General features: G+C 48.8%; 1 protein-coding gene across 1 annotated transcript in view; it reads right to left on the reverse strand.

Annotated features, from left to right (window-relative positions):
- The window catches only part of LOC120948502 (serine/threonine kinase SAD-1), a 35176-nt gene that overhangs the window by 5296 nt on the left and 10053 nt on the right, over positions 1-19827 (reverse strand). The window contains exons 3-10 of the mRNA XM_040364904.2: positions 4678-5164; positions 4365-4583; positions 4056-4231; positions 3807-3948; positions 3481-3690; positions 3258-3395; positions 2029-2152; positions 16-1953 (exon numbers count right to left, since the gene is read on the reverse strand). Of these exons, the coding sequence (XP_040220838.2) occupies positions 16-1953; positions 2029-2152; positions 3258-3395; positions 3481-3690; positions 3807-3948; positions 4056-4231; positions 4365-4583; positions 4678-4898 (3168 nt within the window). The 5' untranslated portion in view covers positions 4899-5164. The remainder of the gene's footprint in view (positions 1-15; positions 1954-2028; positions 2153-3257; positions 3396-3480; positions 3691-3806; positions 3949-4055; positions 4232-4364; positions 4584-4677; positions 5165-19827) is intronic.

A 19827-nucleotide genomic window follows, 5' to 3' on the forward strand; every position in this document is an offset into this window, starting at 1 on the left:
GGTAATCCAGCTCACCTGAAAGTAGCGGCCAAGAATTTTGATCTTTTTCGTGTTGCCAGTCTTGCCCCCTTCCGCCGATGCGTTGTTCAGTGCCTTGGCCAGCTCGACCACTATCTCAATGTCGTCGGCCGAGCCGGTAGAGGGTGGATCGCTCATTGCACTGGCCGCAACGCTGGCAGCGGTCGTCGTCGTCGTAACCGCAGCCACCGGTTGCTTCTTGAACGTGTGGAATATTCTCGCACTAAGCCCCTTCGGCTTGGACGTCCCGTGGTGATGCTGCCGGGGCGATGCCGCCTTGCCCGACTGTCCCTTCTTTGTGCTGCTTGGCGTACCGGCTTCCCGGCACGCCGGTGGCTCCGGTTCCGGTTCTGCCGACGCCCGGTCAGACGATGCGTTATCACAACTTTTATCCGACTGCTGCTCGTCCGTTGCGTTCGGTGGTTCCGTCGTCGGTTTCGCCACGGCACCGTTAGAAGTGACCATCTGTACCAGCGGTGTGCCCACGACCGTACTGCTGGCCAGCTGTTGTGTCACGGAATGACCACCACCACCACCACCGCCGCCTCCGACCTCCGACTCTTGCACCTCGGTGATGCGGTTCAGGGACTGGCTTTCGCGCAACCGCGTCTCGACCGGCCGCCTTCGCCCACGATGCCGCCGGAAGTCGACGGGCTGCGATGATTTCTGCCGATTGCTCGCGCCATGCTTATCGTCCGTCGCGGAAGACCCAGTGCCGCCTCTAGTGCCACTACCGCCGCCACCAGTGCCACCGTTGCTGGTAGTGCTGCCGCTACCGTTCGTGGTGGCACCCGAGATGCCCCTGATGAGTGGTTTGCCCGCACCGCCCCCTCCTGCCACATTGCTGCCCTGGTCCTGCGAGTCGCTCGAGTCGTCGTGCGAGTCGCGCCGCTGCGACAGCGGCTTCACCGTAGCGTCGACGATTTTGTGCGCCCGCTTCTTCCGATTCTCCGAATCGTCGTCCGATGCGTCCGAGCTGCTGCAGGACGCGGTGCGCGATTTGTTGTTGAACTTGGTGCGCCGGTGCACATTGTTGCCGGTGCTGGCCGCTGCCGCCGCCCCGCTGGCCGTACCGTTGCCGGCCGGTTGGCTTTGCTGGCGTGCGGCCACAAACTGGCTGCGGATGACGGGCCGGGGCGTAGTGCTCGTACTGTCCGAGCTGCCCACGTCCGTGCCCTCCTCGAAGATCTCGTTCAGACAGTTGGTGGTCGAGGTGAGGATCGCGTTCGACCGGGTCGGTGACGGCATCGTCTTGTACTTCGGTATCGTGGACGCGGTAACAATGTTGAGCGTCGGTATCGGTATCGTTATCGTCGAGCTGTCGGTAATTATCTTGGTCGTAACGAGCTCTCCACCGCCGCCGGCACCGCCAGCCATGTTGCGCATGCACTGATCGAACGAACCCGACCGCACGCCCACCACCCCGTCCGTAATCTTCACCAGCGTTGGTTTCAGTATGGATGACTTTTTCGAATCGATGCTGCCGCCGACGTGTCGCTTCAGCTCCGGCATCGGTTTCCGGTGCAGCCCACCGCCCGCTATCCCTAGCCGATCCTTCGTGCTGCTGTTTTCGCTCGTCACCAGCGTTACGTTGCCAATGCCACCGAGCAGCGGTGACGTTTGGGGGTGTGCACGCTGATGGTTACCGGCATCGCCACCATCGACTTGATCCTTGCCAGCCGGTTGTGATTCTCTGTCGCTCTCCTCGTCAGCGCTGAGCCGGCTTTGCTGCTCTGACTGTTGATACTTTTTCGCCTCCAGTTTTAGCCTTTCCGATTCTGCTATTCGATCCTGCACGGTTACATTGATGCGTCCCTCCGATCGGGACCCTCTCCTGTTCAGCGGCGTGGACAGTTCCTCGTGGCCAGCACAGTGAACGTCATCCTCGTCGTCCTCCTCTTCCTGCACGATGCTGCACTTTCGACTTCGACCGGTCTGGGCGGGGTAGGGAAAACCCAATTAAACTGACTCATCTCGTCTCATTCCCGACAATCTTCCCGCAGCGCTTACCTGGCCCGTTTCCGTGCCCGGCGTCCTGGGTACACTCAGATGCATGCCCAGTCGGGTTGACAGCAGTCCATCCTGCGTATCCTCATCTTCATTTGCTTCGTTTTTCTTAAAATTTTGAAGCAACCTGCAAATGAAGTCGACAGCAACAGTTCCGATCAGTTCATAGTGGAAAAGTGTCTCTTCCGATAACCAAAAAGAAAAGGTAGATAATTTACAAAAATGTGCATCTGCAGCTACCGCAAACCGTCCATTATAAATGTGTTTTAGTTTATTTAAACCATACACAAATTCACAAACCATGCATTTAATGTAAATTACAGCTGTATTCGCCCTTGCCGACACAGTGATACACAATATACAGTAGAAAAAAGGAACATTGATTACGTGGTAAACGAACTACAGATACAGCAACCCGTCGCTCTCTTTAGATTATTTATTAAACACACTGATTAAGAAGCTTCACCACATTATATTTGCCCACATCTTTATATATCCCTGCAGCAGCGTGCTTTTTTAACTGTGCAGCCCCAAGAAGGTTAGATTCCTGAAAGCATAGTGTTAAAAGGTTAAAAAGAACACCCGTGTTAGTGGTTTGGTGTCTGAGAGCGACCGTCTAAAGGGTCGTTCGAGCGATCTTCAGTACAGACGCCCAACTACGTAGGTATATAGCTCACGTAGATATGATGCATTCGAATAAATGTAGCGAATCGATGATCGATGGCTTTACCCGTAACAGTTTTAACGACTAACGAACATACGGTGAAGCTTAAATGGACATTAATAATTAGTGGGTTGTTAATGTTCCTATACCCTCTGTTGTGGTATTAAAAGTTTTTCATTATTTTGAACGTGTTTGTGCCTTTTTTTCCCCCGCCTAACATTTTAACGCTTAACACCGAAAGTAATTGCAACTGAGAGCAAAACCAAACTACGCGCGACGAGTCTAATGCATTCTACACGCAGCGCAAATGTGCTACAAATCGACCAATACAAACTACGGAAAAAAAGGAAAAATAAACATAATCCAAACAGCTCGAGTAATGAGTAATAAAATGTTGAAAATTACAAATGTGTGTGCATAAAAAATAAAACAATAAAAAAAAGGTTAAACTACATCAGATTTAGAGAGCACAAATGGTAAAAAATAAAACAACCTAATACCAAGCAATACAAATACAAAGTGTGTTCATCGTAGCCAAGATGTTTGGTTGAACGAAATCAAAACGTACCGCGTACTGTTCGAAACCGGCAGCGTGAGCTCCGGTTTCCGTTTTTGCGCTTCCTCCTGCCGGTGTGCGCGAAGTTTTCGCTCCGCCAGCAAAAAGTAGGTCGCCGTTATGTGATTGTACTCGTTACGATCTAAAGCCCTGTGGTAGAAATTGGGAGGTGGAGAATAACAATATATTTAAATTTGCTGTACGAACCACACACAAAACCCACTGCCGCACTTACTCTAAGATTTCCTCTTTGGTAGCAATTTTGCCATTGATCATCTTCTGGATGATCAGCGTATGGTCCTCCTCGCTGACCTGCTCCCGGCTCACTAGGGGCTGGTTTTCCGGCGTCTCCTCGCAGCTGCCCTCCATCAGCCACACGTCCAGCGCAATCTGCTGCAGCGTGGCCCGCTTCTCCGGCTCACGAACGAGCATTTTGCTGATGAGACTGTAGGCGAGAAGACGAAGAGAGAAAAAAAATGCCTATCAGTATCAGCATTGGCACTGGAAGCCGCCACCGGACGGAAGGGAGGTGTGTGCAGTTTCCTGCCAAGCAATACGTACTTCCGGCAACCGTCCGACACGTGGGCAGGCATCGTGTACTTGCAGTCCATGATCATGGTAAGCGTTTCGGAATCGTTCGCCTCCTGGAACGGTGGGTGACCGCAAACCAGCATGAACAGTATCACACCGAGTGACCACACATCTGCAAACATTCAACCAAACCAAAAAAAAGACACAGGTGTAAGCGTCCTACCGGTTACCGGATATGGAGAGGGCATGGAGCGGAGCAGAAGCGCCACTAACACTTACCGACTGCCGGTGCGTCATACGAGTCGCCGAGCAGTATTTCCGGCGCCGAGTAAGCCAAACTGCCGCAGGACGTCTCCAGTTTCTGGCCCGGGCAGAACTTATTGCTGAAGCCAAAGTCGGTCAGCTTCACGACGCCCAGCTTCTCGAAGAACACCACATTCTCCGGTTTCAGATCTCTGTAGACCGTGCGACAACAAAAACAGTGAATCAGAAAACAAACCTACCAAGGTCCTAGCAAACCCGGTCGCGACTGGGTCAGCGCAACTGGACACCGTTTCCACCGGACACCATTGACGTCACATCTCGTACCTGTGCACCACGTGCAGCTGATGGCAGTAGGAGATGGCGCGCACGATCTGCCGGAAGTACTCCCGGGCCACGTTCTCCGACAGGCCCTTCTCGTGGCGCATAATGTAATCGTACAGGTCGCCGCCATCGCCCAGCTCCAGTATGAGGTACAGCTTCGTCTGCGTGTCGATCACCTCGTACAGCCGCACCACGTTCGGATGCTGGACCAATTTCATGCAGCTGCGAGCAGAAGAAGAAAAAAAACAAACAAACACAACAGATCAGCGATCATTTCCGTTTCCATCGCTCAGCAGCATCCTTTTGCCGCACTTACCGCACTTCCTGGAACAGGTGGGCGCGCGAAATCTCGTCCAGCTTGGTCTTTTCGATCACCTTTACCGCCACCTTCTCGCCGGTGAAGACGTGGCGGGCAAGCTTTACCACGGCAAAATGGCCCGAACCGAGCGTTTCCTCCAGATCGTACAGGCCGGCTATTTTGCCGTCGTAAACTCCTGCCCGGCTGGCCGCCGACAGGCCACCGAACGACCGCTGCATGCTGAAAGGTGGCGTGCGCGCGTGCGCTCTCGGCACTTTGCTCACGGGGTCCCCCTCGTCCCCCACCCCACGGTCGAACGCAGCTCACCGCACAGCACCGCGAACCGTCGGCCGTCTTGCGTCAGATACGTGTGTGACGACCACCTGGTGGTGGTGGTGGTGTGGTTTCTACTCGCTTTCTAGCAGCATCCGAACGCGAATCGGGGAAGATTGTTACGCCTTTTCGATCACTCCTCTGTATGCCATTTAGCAAAAGACACCATTTACTGTAAAAAGCAACAGAAGGGGAAAGGAAAACGTTCGTTAATATAGGTCAAACTTTGAATAAAAAGCATCGAGTATTTTGGTACATCCACATTAGATTACTGATAAATGCGAAAAAACGCAACAAACAGGAAATAATTCAATTTCGCCTGCCAAATGATCGACCATCACCATAAAGATGCAACACGCACACCTGCAATTCATACAACTCAAGCGACCACTGGCACTGGCCAAACCAAACAATCTCCTTCTCTCTCTCTCTCTTTCTGTGCTCATTTCACGCCACGTGAGCAATAGATAGAGCAACGAACAACGAACCGCACGCCAAGACACGCCGCCACGTGGCGGAAGTGTTTGCGCTACCGTTGGAAAGGCTTCCCGCAGGAGGAGGAGGAGTCGGCCGTTATACGATCCGTGCGGGTCGGTTTGAAATTTCCCCACCAAATGGGATTATTGGGAATGGCTCGGGCGAGCCGTAATGCGTGGGCTGAAAACGCGTGATGGAAATTCGGGGTTTCGAGCAATATCCAATACAGGAAGCCGACAAAGGGCACACAGTGCGTGGAAAGACAAAAACGTGCGGATGCACCAACAAAAAAACGTGTCGCTCGCGGCGATAAAGGTGGCGATGGCAATTAATTACATCGGCTGGTCACAACCGCACCTGGCACTGGTTGAAAGGTGATCCTACTAATAGAATAAATCTATTTGTAGCACCAAAAACAGTGCAAAAACAGTTATCCTTTCTAGCAAACGTTGGTTACAGGGGTGTTTTCGAGTCACTTTCGAATGTGCACATTGTTATTCATCGCCTTCAAGATGTTTTTCAACAGCTGTCAAATGGCTTCATAAAAGTTCTATTCTTACACATGATTTTCAACAGATCACAAAGAACTGTCAAACTAAATCCGTGCTTGAGAACTGTGTTGAAAATCATGTGGAAGAACTAAAACATCATCACAATACACCATTTGACAGGCTGTTGAAAAACATCTCGCAAGTAATGGACAAATGTTGTAGACATTGGAAATTGACTCGGAAAACCCTGTAAATGCACACATAACGGTGATCGTTATGTTGAAAGCTGACAAACAATTAAACAGGAGCAACACACACACTCTGAACCACTGATCGGCCAAATATAAACATAAAATGCTCGTTTAAACTCCGCAATCCTCTGCAATTCCTAAAAAAACGCACAAGCATCATCGTCGGAAGTGCATCGATCGGATTGCATACTGCTGTGAGCCGTCTGTGTAAGCATGCTCTGGCCATGTGAGAGCGCGCGCGTGCGAGCAAACCGGGCCTGTAGTTATGCAGGCCGAGCGAATTACACAACCCTTTTATAGGTAGACAGGTTTAGAAGGGGCCCCGTGAGCAGCAGCAGCAGCAGCAGCACAACTTGAACCACACCATATCGGTTCAAGCTGGCAAGCTGCAACCTACGGAACCTTGTCACCACCGGCACACAGAGCAAAGTGAAGAAGAAGAGAAATAACAACACACAAACAGGTAACATACAAACCAGTAAGCACAAGGAGTGGGTACTCGTAATATATTTAATTTAAAAAAAACCCCGGCACGTTGTTGTAGGCGAGCGTAGCGAGAGAGCTGGCACACACCCTTATCCGCCGATATCTGCCGAGAACCTACGGATCTGCATCGCCCACGCTGCCTACGATTGTTACCCATTTCCGGTCCAGTTGGTTGTTCCACGTCCAAAAGGTTCTTTGGTACGAAGGGGGGAGGGGGGGGGGGGATCGAAATACAGCACCAAAAACACGCCTTGGCGTGTGGTGCTCGCCTTTGCGTTAGACCAGACATGTCAAACATATCGGACCGCGAAGGCTTTCAATCCGCAACAATTCAAAGCACTTTGGCAGTTACTTGAATGAAGCTAATTTTTATCCGCTTAGGAAGAACGAAGAGTGGAGTATGTTGCTAAGACTTCTTGGTAAGTAACCACAAAGATGGCTTGTAGCGTGTATTTTAATAGTTGTTTAGTGGCTGCACCCTAACGTCGGTCACCGTATATTTTCACCCGTATGCTGACTTTGAGGCTTTCTGGATTGTTCGCCCATTCATGTATCGAAATAGCACTTTCTTCACTAGATGGATTAAGAGGCACTTCGGCTAAAATTATGAGTTATCGTTATCAGTCATTAGCGTTGACAAAAGACTAGATTTGCACTCCGTGTGCCTGTAGTAATGAAGCAAATATAGTGAACAGCTTTTCTAAGTATGATTTTATTTCCATATTCTCTCATTCCTCATGGAGCGGTCTCGTGGGACAGTCGTCAACTCGAACGTCTCAATAACATGTCCGTCATGGGTTCAAGCCTAGAATGGATCGTCTCCCCGTAGCAAGGAACAACTATCTATCCGGCTGCGTAGTAATGAATTAAGTCACGAAAGCCTGTCTAGGCCGGCATGTCCTCGTAGGACGTTATGCCACATAGAAGAAATAGTTTCTCTCATCACTACATAATCAAATATATATTGTGAAGAATTTGACATGCATGAATTTATTGAAGGCTGCGAAAAAATACGATTCTGATTTGATTCTATGTCGAAGGATAAGTTTTCACTGACTTTCGCGATCGAATGCACCATGCGGTGTAGTAGTGGGTGAAGGAGGAGAAACCACCAACTGACCAAAAGCTAAAAATTATTATTTTTTTTATGATAAAATAATAGAAAACCATGTACATACACATAGTCATTAATTATTTAAATAAATTATTTTAAACTAAAAGTAATTTCCACATCCTGCTGTTTTCTTTTTATTAATTTTTAAAAATTTTGAAAACTGGAATACTAAAGCTGTAAAACCCCAATCGGTTCAACTGCGGCCCGCACAAATATTTTGAACTATTAACCGGCCCGCGACCCAAACTGAGTTTGACATCACTGCGTTAGACAGTCACCAATTGACCCTTTCAGGCAGTGGTATGTGTGTATGTGTCAATCACATTTCTCTATTTTATTTTTTGTTATTTTGTTGCGTGCTTTCTCGCACGTCACAACCGACGACACACAGCACACCCGCGGGTTTGCTACAGTTCCTGCTCGTCGTGTCGTGCGTCAGCATTACCGAATATCGACCGCACAAGGGGCAGCGACAACAAAAATACAACATTTAAAGTCTCACAACTTCTTAGAACGCTTTCATTGAGTGACCGAGTCCAACGAGAAACAGGTAAATGTGCTTCTCCCACACACCTGAATGCGTTTGCAGTTTTGCAGTGTGCGTTAGTTTGCATAACAGCATACAAAAACGAGGTCAATATCATCTTACGAACTTACGCCACACTACTCGCACTACACACTTTGCTCTCTATGGAGCATGAATGGGGTAGAAAGATCATTCTAAACGCTTACCGCTTACGAAGAGGCAAGGCAGCAAAAAAACACAACGAGACAACGGACTTGGCAGCAAACACACACACACACACATTACATAACCGGTGGCCCGCCCGGTGACCGTTTCCATCCGGTTGAATTCGCGAAACCTTCCCCAACAGACACACAAACAGACGTACACGGATGATGGACAGCATCATATATTGGCAGCAGCTCAAAATCCCCTTGACAATAACCATCCCATTGCCAAAAAGACGCTCCCTTGCATCTATGATCTGTTCATCATCAATCCATCCACCAACGGTGCTCTCTCTCTCCCTCTCCCTCTCTCTCTCTCTAAACTCGTTGCCAACTTCCTACAGAAACGCCACCTTAAATCATCCCTTATTCACACACAAACACAGCCAGTGTACAGCTGATTTGCATGTCGGGGCAGTGAAGCCCCCGTTTGATGTGCTTCTTCCCTTGAGGATCGGCCTCGAAACACAGACACACACACACACGCGCACCACGCTAATGCTCAATGTCGCACCGCTCGGGATCGGTCAGTGTCGGCCAAAGGTATGTGGAGCAGCAGACCGACCCGGTCGGTTCGATCGGTGCGCGCGCTAGTGACGACTTCGTCTTGACCGCTTGGCCTCTTAACACCTCCCCATCGACGCAGACACAGACAACCGCTGCCGCCACCGCCCGGTTTGGTGCCACGGGGGGACACACTGTGGGCAGTGTGGGAGGCGATAGAACGCGCTTTTATAATGCGCTGAGCGACTGGGGACGGTTTCGCGTTGTATAATAATAAAATGACACGGTGCGACCGTGCCGGACTCCCGGACAGTGTTTGCCACCCGAGAGACACCACCCAGAGTGTTTGAACTTTGTGCTTCAAGTCGCCCGCTCGGGAGGATCCACCTGAAGTACATTTAAATTCAATTAGATTTCGTAGCAGATCGCTTCATTAGTGAATGGAACTAGCAGCATTCAAAAAAGGCCATCTAAGGTTCATTCACAACCCGAAAATTGAACGCATAGTTAAATGCCATTTGATAACTTGACGATAACCTTACAGCACGCAGGCAAAGGTGAATCTCTATCCTCAAACGAGCCGGCAGAACACACGGGTAGTGTTCGTGTAGCGTGCGGCAGCAAACGAGCACCAACCAACAGCAGCAGCAACCATCAACTTTTAGCACGGGGCTTGACGTGACAAATGGTCCGCAACACAAGTAACGCCACACGACACAACCATTGGAACACCGGCAGGGCAGCATTGGGAATGGGGAGAGCACTAGTAGTGAATGAAAATAGCACTCATTCGAAGCGAGCTCACGATTTTCATTCGCATTTTCGCCCCACAACCACAACAAAGCCCGCGCGCTCCCGTCCTTCTCTCTTTCTCTCTCTCTCTTTCTCTCTGTTATCTTGTATACCTGCTCCCCGAGCATTCCCTTAGTGTCCCATGGTGGAGAGGCAAAAAGAAGAGTCGGCTAAGCGGGAGGGGAAAAGAACCAAGAAAACAAACCACATTTCCCCGCGGAATTGCAGACAATGCAGGGGGAAGGTTACAGTGGAAGAGAGAAGAGGGAAGGGGGAAGCGAGGAGGCGTGTGCATGTTCGGTGGGTGGGTTAATTTTGGCAGCAAAATGTTTTTGTTTTCAATTTTAATTTTAACCTTACGCCAACACGAACCATCCCGCGATCGCCTGCCGCTGCTTCTTGGAGCTTCCCTAGGGGGTGGTATGTAGTAACAGAGCCGCTCAGGACACCACCACGGGGGAAGACGCGGGAATGGGAAGGCAAGCAAGCGGACCTGAACCTGAACCACCCACTGGCTGCACGAAATATATATCCGCGGGCCGCAGTTTAGCCGAATAAGCTGAGGTACTTCTTGCGATCGAATTCTGCCACCCTGTCGTCTTCACAGTTCCTTCCTGTCTCCTAAAACACAGCCCGCGAATCTCGCTCCACCAGTTCATCCGTCCTGCATGCAGATCGAGGACATCGTTCATAGGAAGGGGAGTTAAGGGGGAGGTACTATAAATAAACCATCTTCCTACTAACTGTGCCTGTGCCGCTCTTATATCCTGGGCGCGTTTTCATCGATGGTTCCGGTTCTGTTGCGAGATCTCCCATTCATTTAGCCATAGATATTTTGGGGTAATTTTGTTCCGCAAACTCTTTAACGCTCTTTACTTTTGAGGTAAGCTGTAGAAGAGTGCTTCAAACGCTGGATTGCCTCTCTGGAAAGCAGTGCCGCATCGACAATCACAAACGGAAAATAACCCTGTATGACATTTTTGATAGACGCTAGAGACTGTCATCAAGGCCAGACATTGACCTTCACCGGCTTCGCGGCAGATATAGAACATCCCCCGTCGGGTGTGACACACACACACGCTGATGTCGTCCGATAAGCAGTGGTACATTGTGGTAGTGGTACGAAAAAACATAACCGGATGAGCCGTTCAACTGACACACTGTGTGTCGGTACGACGACTTGTGCCTTGTAGTTTGTCTGCTCACATCCAGCTACCACTTAATCCAGCTTAATCGTATCTTCTAGCAACACCTTGACACAACGGAACAAAAAACTACCTCCAATTAGTTCCACAGAAGGCGTAAACATAGGCGGTGCCGTTGCCCTCTGAAGTTGCTATCGCGGAGGGGGGGTTCGTTGTTTCTTGCGCTTGCTGATAAGAATTACAGGGAGTGTGTGGAAATGTCTTAATGCGATGAATTTTGCGTTCGGCTTGAATTACTTGCTAGGCTAGGCTTGATAGTGTTGATAGTGATCATTTCCTTACCACTGACTGCTCGCTCCATTGAAATAATTTGTCAACCATTCATTCAATTCTCTAATTACTCCGCTTTTGTTCAACTAGTGATTGAGGCAGAGATTTGGATCCTGCCTAATAGCACATATTTCACTAGACAGTTTCCCTCGGAAGGGAAAACTAAATTAGCATATTTAGGTCAACAACCACTCGGTTTACTTTCCCACACACACACACACACACACTTACTCTCTTCTGATATATATCTAACGCCTTTCAACTCTGCCCAGTGGTTCCCCAATGGCGCTTTTCCTTTTGCACAGCATACGCACAACAACAAGACATCCATCGGCGGACAAGGTGGAGCTTGCTGGATTTCGGTCACGAAAGTGGCGCAATGTGCAATAAAATTATACTAATAAAATCATAAACCGCTGTCGTTGTATACCGCAACCTAAGCAGTGGTGAATAGGGCAGAGGGGCTCCAGGAAAAACAAACCCCTCAGCCGGAGCAATGCACAACAAGGTGAGTTAGTGGTTTAGTGACAGCACGGCCAGAAGCAAAAGGGACCAGAGCGTGTGTGTGTGTGTGTGTGTGTGTGTGTGTGTGTGTGTGTGAAAGGAAACCGTGCGTTGGAAAGGCGTCAAGGCCATCAAGGCCATCAACCTGAAGGACGAAGACAGTTTTCCCTTTTGCCCCGCGTGAGAATTAGTCTTCATTTAGTCCAGAGCATGTGTTCATGGGTCGTCGTAGTGCCGTCACGAACTTCACTTTGCGTGTAATTCATTCAAGATGAAAGCAACGAATGGAGTGGAAATTTCACCAAACTTTTTTGGAAATATTGTACATAACTTGATATAATTTCTACCAACTACCATGCCTGCGAAAACAATTCACACTCGGAACACTCTATTTCGGAACGACACACACCGCTTTAGCTCATCAAAACACCGTCTTAAAAATAGAGATCGCTCGCTTAATTGAGCGAATCTTCTGAGTGCTTTTCAACTTAGCAATGTTCAGCCGCGATGTCATATAGTTTCGCAACAACTAGGAGCGATAATTGAAATCTGCTTAATTTAATTTTTTGCTGCTGTTTTTTAAGCTAATTCGCTCATTAACAACGTTAAGAGGTTGTTCTAACACACACACAAACGTTAGAAACGTACGAAATAACGACTTCGCTTAACGCTCTTCATTATTATAAAAAAAAACTTCCCAAATTTGATGATCCAACTGTGGTTTACGTGACAGATGTATTATTTACGTCATCCGTCAAAGGACGCTCGAAGGCAAAACCGCGGTGGAGTGTTGGGCTCAACCCGCTCTAGTCTCTTCGCTGAAATGAATTGTTTTGCATCAATTGTGCGCGGGAGTTTCAAACCCCCCCCGGCGAAAAAGAAAACCCGGGAGGTTCGGGTCGCCGTTCTGCCCCGTAAGAGTTGCGTGCCGGCCGGTCGCGAATGTGCGTCACATTCGCTGTGGTCCCCGTTAATCATCAATCCTTCCTTGAAACCCAGAACCGTCGGCATCGCTGCTGCTGCTGCTGACGTGTTTCTTGCACTGTTTTGGTCGTGCACGGTTCCACGGCAAAGCGTATCGCGGTACTACCGGCCAACCCCGCAGCCAGCGGCAGGGCGAAAGCGAAAAAGATGGGATGGTGGACATAAAAATATCCAAAACTCAGTATCTATTTTCGAAACGAAAATACAACCATCCTCCACCACCACCCTTTCCAAGACTACGTGAAGTTCATTGACAAATGTGCCAAATTCATCTGGCGAATGGAAGTGACGTTTTTTTTTCTAACAAAAAGCCCCTTGGATCTTTCGACATCGAAAACATCGAACCAAGGGAGATCAAGATTTAATTTGCAGCAGTGCTGGGTATAAACAGGCAATCGGGAGGAATGCTAATAATGTGGATGATGAAGACGATACAACTACTTTCAATATGTCGACACCGAAACTCCGATCCACCCCCGCGCAGTGTTCCGGGCGCGTTTGACCTTCCGGACGGTTGTGCACGCGTAGTACAGGGTTTTCCAGGGGTTCTCATAGTTGTGGGACACTTCCTTGACTCTTTCTTATTGGAAATGAACTTTATATGATGGAAATTGTACTCTTGGTACAATTCCTGTTGGATTTATCCAACAAGGGTGTTATAGAGTCCAATTCCCATTACATTAAGTTCATTTCACGCAAGAAAGAGTCAATAAAGTGTCCCACAGCTATGAGAACTCCTGGAAAACCCTGTAAAACTCTGAAGCCAGAAGCACCACAAACACACACACACCCTTGGCTTGGTGAATGAATGTGTAAGCAAGCAAAGTCCTACCCCCGTTGGGAGGGCCACGATGAGTTGACATTTGCTCGAAAAGCTGTGTCCATTGACCGGTGTCCTCCATCCGGTGGGCAGCACAAGGATTGTTAAGCAATTGAGCCACAGCTCGATAGTACCCCTTCGGTCGCACAAGATGCGTATCGGAACTGATAAAAGAGTTGAATAGCATATGCGCCGGAGGAGTTGATTACGAGCAATGTATTATTTTATCACATTTGCAAAGGTCAAAGCAATTCATTATAATTACAGCTCCATAAATGAGGTACCACATGACAGCATGGTTAGGTGATTATTGTCAAACACAGACGCTTGGAAGCGTAATTCATTCAACCAAAAAGTTTCAAAGCAACTTGTGGGCAACACAAGTTCTAGGTAGCACAGTTTCCAAAATCCTCCTCCAATCTCATCTCATCTACTCGAAAGTCACTTTCCATAGATATAACATCATTTTAACCACTGCGAGAGAGCACGTGCGAGATGGCCTAGAGATACCATCACGCCTCCATAACCGGACCGACCGGCAAGACCGTTGATTAATTCGTTTCCACCCAGCGCATCCCGATAGGGTACGGGACAGGACGGGACGGGACACGCTGAATAACACGACCATTGCGCGGATGGATATATTGGGTACGCTCGATTGCCGCGACCTTCGCAAGGATGGTTGATGACCACCACCGTTCATGCTTCAATGACGACGATGCTGATGACGGATGCATATACACAGGGCGCGGGAGGCGGGTGCATCATCGCCCATGGGGGCAGTCTAATCTGAATTAACGAAAGTGCGTTGCAGTTCTGTACATTGGGACCGTGTTTTCTATACGATGACTCAAAGACACCTCCTCATCCACCTCACACAGCACGAACCGATCTTAGCCTCACTCAATCAAATGCACATTAAAATGCAATTGCAACCGTTAAAGAGTGCACGTTACACTCTAATGCACTCGCTGTATAATTTGGATGCCATCCCTCCCTCCCCTTCCCCTCCCCCCCGAGAACTTTGCTACTTTCTTCCCACGCGCTGTGTCCAATTACTAACGTGTGAGTTGTAAAATAGTAATAAAATTAAAACGAAAATACATACACACACACACGGGTAGGATGATGATATTCGATGAGCTGCACACTCTGTACTCTGTGTGTCTTACATTTGGGAACACACACACACACACAGCTTCTTCCCCAAGTGCTGTGCTTAGAGAGAGACCAAGTATTATTCTAAATTTGGAATCGATCGAACGGGCACGGTGCTGCTGTGTCCATCCTTTTTACCCCAAGCAGCAGCAGTAGCATCATCGGAGGACCCCGTGGGACAACCCCTAAGCCACAGTGAATCGAATTAGCCAAAGCGATGAGTAAAAACGGCATCGGCGGGCGAGAGAAGCGTTGCCATTATTAAGCAAACAGCGCCACCACCGAACCAATCCATCTTTAAACCGTGATCCTGCGAAGTGGAAAGATTCATTACTTCCAGCACATTACTTTCTATAGAGGGGCGACATTTGGGGGGGGGGGGGGGGGGGGGGGGCGAGAAGGGATACAGATACAAATTATACAAACGCTGGGGCATCGACAGCCAGTGTGTGTTTGTTACGGTGTGACGGTGCATTTCCACCTATGCGCTTCAGTTCAGTTCGCGCTTAAAATGGCGCATCGTCGCCGGTTTTTGCACGAACCAATCGAGATGGATGGATGGGCTGCTGAGTGATTGATTGATCGATCAGCTTGATTGATTGATGATGGGCAGGCGTGGGGCAGTGGTAAGCAGTGCACTCGCTGTGCTGCAAGTGACCGGAAGTGAAGTGATATTTCCATCCATTTCCTAAGGTTTGCAAAGCCCCCTTAGGACACTCAACTAAGGTGTAGAACAGTTTTTAGAAGGACAGTAACACAGGACACAGCACACATTGCAGCGCAAACGACAGCAAACCGAAATTGCATCTTGCTGCGTACGTTTCGCTTTACAATAAACAGCAAACTTCCACAGCACCGCACCCGTCAACAACAAGGACGCAAATTAGTACTAATGAAAATAAAGTGTTAGGTGCGAGTGTGTGTGTGTGTGTGTGTGTGTGCTTTTACCGTCCATTTGCATATCCACTTCTCACAACGCACACGTCACGCGGGACCTAAGATCCGAGGCCCCATGGTACGTTTGTACTTGGTCGAACTTGATCTTGACAACAACGGTCGGTCGAGAGGAGACGAGCAATCTGGAGCAACAAAGCAAAAGAGGCAAACATTATAAATTGAAATATCGTCTTTTTTTTTGTTCGCTCGATGTGAGAAATGTCCCATCTGTCTCACATCTTCCAGACATACACAACGCCCCATTGTAAACAGCTGTGTGTGTTTGCGCGTAAGTATCAATGACTTCAACTGGCGTGCGCGTGACGGATATCGCGCGCAATGTGTGTCTGCTGACTCGACTTTCTGAGACATCATCGCTCACGGTATGTTTCACGGTGGGTTTCCTTTCCGCCTTCAGTGACGATGCCACTGACTACTGCTACTACCACTCATACTCACTGCCTAATTCACTGGCTGGCAGGAATGGGATTTAAAAATAAACAACCGACGCCTCCTCACGGAACGCTCCAACATGACACGATGACGATGATAATGATGAGGGTTCTGCTGGGTCATGCTGGGCCGTGCTGCTGCAACAGAGACCGGAGGACATTCCTTGCGCGGGGAGGAAGTGGCCGTGTGACCCAGAGACGGTCCCTTCCATAGGACGCAACCGCAACAGCACTCAACACAGCCAGCCGTGGGGGGGGCAGAATGGTCCCTCCACCACATCTTCTCTAGCAGCGATGCTTTCTCCACGATGCTGGTCCGCAGAAGCGAAACACTTTGCGTCAATGCCAAAGTTCATGTACTCTCTACACCGCACACGCCCGAACGAAATGGGGGGGGAGGAAAATACGATATGTATATCGTGTTGCATGCTTTCCTTCGCTTGTGCGGCTCAAGCCGATTTGTCATCGATAATGTGCCGTCAAATATGAGCGAAAAATTTATATTAAATTGACTAGAAGTTTATTAGAAGTTAACTTAATCTTCCAGGCGTCTTCAATGCTACTTTCATCACACTATGAGCTTGTTAGAGATCTCAAACTCATGAAACATTTTTCTACAATTGTTCCCCCAAAATGTGTTAATTTTGGTTTTTGTTTTATCAGCTGGTCGAAAATCCAATATATTCCAATATAATAAAGGGGTTTGAAGCGAGCATAAAACAAAACTACAACTGGACAGAAAAGCGCTACCGATCGATTTTCATTTCAACCCGAATAATGCCTCCGTCAGTATCAGAAGAATCCCATGTGTGGGGCGGCGCTCGTTCGCCGGAACGTTCCTATTTCCGTAAGCACAGGCCGGGGATCGTACCGGCTGCCAATTACTTCCGGTCAGCCGATCAAACGGATCCCTCCGCTCGACCTCGGCTTTAAACAAATAAAAAAAAAAACACACACACACCACCCTTACCCATTTCATCTTACACACTCCCTTACCCTGCTGGTAAACTGCTTCGGTAGCGCACGGCCAGAGAAATACGAGATGACTGCCGAGTAGTGGTGGGAGCTCGGAATCGGACCTACCCGATTCCGATTCCGTGTTCGGAATCAATTCCGGAGCCGATTCCGATGCTGGAATCGATTCCGATTCCGGAGCCGATTCCGGAGCCGATTCCGGAGCCGATTCCGGAACTAATTCCTGAGCCAATTCCGGAACCAATTCCGGAGCCAATTCCGGAGCCGATTCCGGAGCCGATTCCGGAGCCGATTCCGGAGCCGATTCCGGAGCCGATTCTGGAGCTGATTCAGGAGCCGATTCCGGTGTTGACTCCTGAACAAAATCAGTCCGGAAATCTCCATGAGAATGGATCTTTTACAAGTAAATTTGGATTTTTGCGGTTATCAATACGTAGTATGATTGGACCCAAACGCATTTTTTATGGCAATGTCGAACTGACTCCGTTTGGTAGCCGATTCTAATTCATGAGCCATTTCCGATTCGAGAGCCAACTTCGATTCCGGAACCGATTCCGGAGTCGATTCCGGAACCGATTCCGATTCCGGAGCCGATTCCGGAGTCGATTCTGGAACCGATTCCTATTCCGGAGCCGGATCTGGATTCAATTCTGGAGCCGATTCCGGAGTCAATTCCGATTCCGGAGCCGATTCCGGAATCGATTCCGGAAACTGATTCCGGACCTACTATCCGGAATCGATTCCAGAAAACTGCGGAGCTAGCCGGAATCGATTCCGACAAAAACTTCATTTTTCCCATCACTACTGCCGAGGCACATAGTCTCACAGGGTATGGATGAGCTCTTTAAATGGACTGATTAAAAGGGGAGGAAAAAGGCGGCGATGTAAAAAAGGGGTGGCAACACAGGAAAGCTTGTGGCGTTGGACACCGAGAGATGGGGTTGGTGGAAGCATTTGGTGACCCCGATATATCGCTAATCAAGTAAAACCACCCGCCCCCCATCATCATCATTAGCAGTTTTGAAGCGCGGACTCGATATAAAGTAGTAGTAGTAGCGCCCGAGTCGGTCCATATAAACGAGCGTTTCAAGTTGCGTGTTATGGCTGTGCTTATGCTGTGCTCAGCTCAAGTGCGACGATCGCAATGCGAGAGAGAGAGAGAGAAAGAGGGTGAGAAGGGTAGGTAGGTCGGGCACTATCCATCTTGGGCCATTGGTGTTGAGTAGCGGTTCTTTACTGTTTTTTTCCAAGCACTTTGCCTAATCGTCTTCTCCTTCTCCTCTTCTGCAGAGGCATGTTGTCTTCCGTTACTGTTTTTTTATTCTTTTAAATTTCTCACGCTTGTTATCGATTTTTTAAGCCCCCCTCACACACACACACACACACTGAGGAAATCATAAAAACCAAAGAAATTAATTTACTTTATGGGGAATCGAACATACGCTATTGCGCTTGTTTTTTTCTTCATCCGACTCAAATAGGTGGAAAACCAACACCACAAAAAACCTTCCAACCAGGCTCGATACATGAGATAGCAACAACAACAGCAATATTACCAAACAAATAGACTACAACAATCGATTGCCTTCGGTAAAACTTTCCCCATACCTGCGCCTAGTCCAGACATTGAAAAACAGACAGTGAAAGGCTGGAAAAGATCCCGTTTTTTGAAGATGATTGTTCCAGCGAAATGTTAAAAAAACACACACACCAATAACCAATACGCAACTCATGCCCAGCATCCTCCGTAGATTACTCCTTCCTTCCATGGAGGGGGGGGGGGGGGGGGAGGCAAAAGCACACCTGGCGCGAACGCTTTTCGGAGTGTTTGAATGGCTGTTTTTCTTATCGTGCTAGGTCATTAGTGCACTCGTTCATCATTTGCTTCTTCACCACCATAACAACAACAACAGTTTGAGCCTATCGACACGAGCACTATTTTCCTGTTCATTTGTTTTGCGTGTATCTTCCTTCCCAGCATTCGATGACCAAAAAAATGCCCTTTTTGTGTAAGAAAGTGTTTCCTACACTATCGGCATCGGTAAGTGGATGCGGCGCGATCTTTCAAAAGTGAACACACGCACATTAGCAAGACACCAGGGCAGACAGGCAGGCATGTCTCTCTAATGATTGTTCTATAAATAACCGTTCACACATCTCAATAAATAAAAGCACTTCAAATCACATACACGCAGCACGGCGGCGGCGGCGGCACGGTACGTACGACTTTCGCAGCATAAGCAGTTTATAATGCTGCATAATGATCCCCAAATAACACAGTGGACGCTGGCTGGTGCGCTGCTATTTTCGGCAACCAGCGGACCACCACCACCAGCACCGACCAGCCTTCCGGGTGTTGTTTGCGGCGCGTTTCGTGCACCATTTGGCGTCAGTTTTGCTTTGGCCGCAACGCGCCACCACCGAAACACGGAGCCGAGCTAAGCAAACAAAACTAACTCTTTTTTCACGCTTTTTTATGAAACAATATTGGCAAAAGCTTTGCCACTTTGCTTCCGGCTGCCAAAATTGATACAAAAGTGCGATTCAAGTGCGCCACAACAGAAAGGGGAGTGCAGAGAGAAAAGTGCAGCCTTAAATTGCATTTTACTGCAGCACGGGCACCGCTCCGATGCAGTTGCACGCGGGAACGAATCTTGGCATACGACGCACCGATGCAGACTAGC

The sequence above is a fragment of the Anopheles coluzzii genome, chromosome 2 (genome assembly GCF_943734685.1).
Source record: "Anopheles coluzzii chromosome 2, AcolN3, whole genome shotgun sequence".
NCBI classification, from domain to species: Eukaryota; Metazoa; Arthropoda; class Insecta; order Diptera; family Culicidae; genus Anopheles; species Anopheles coluzzii.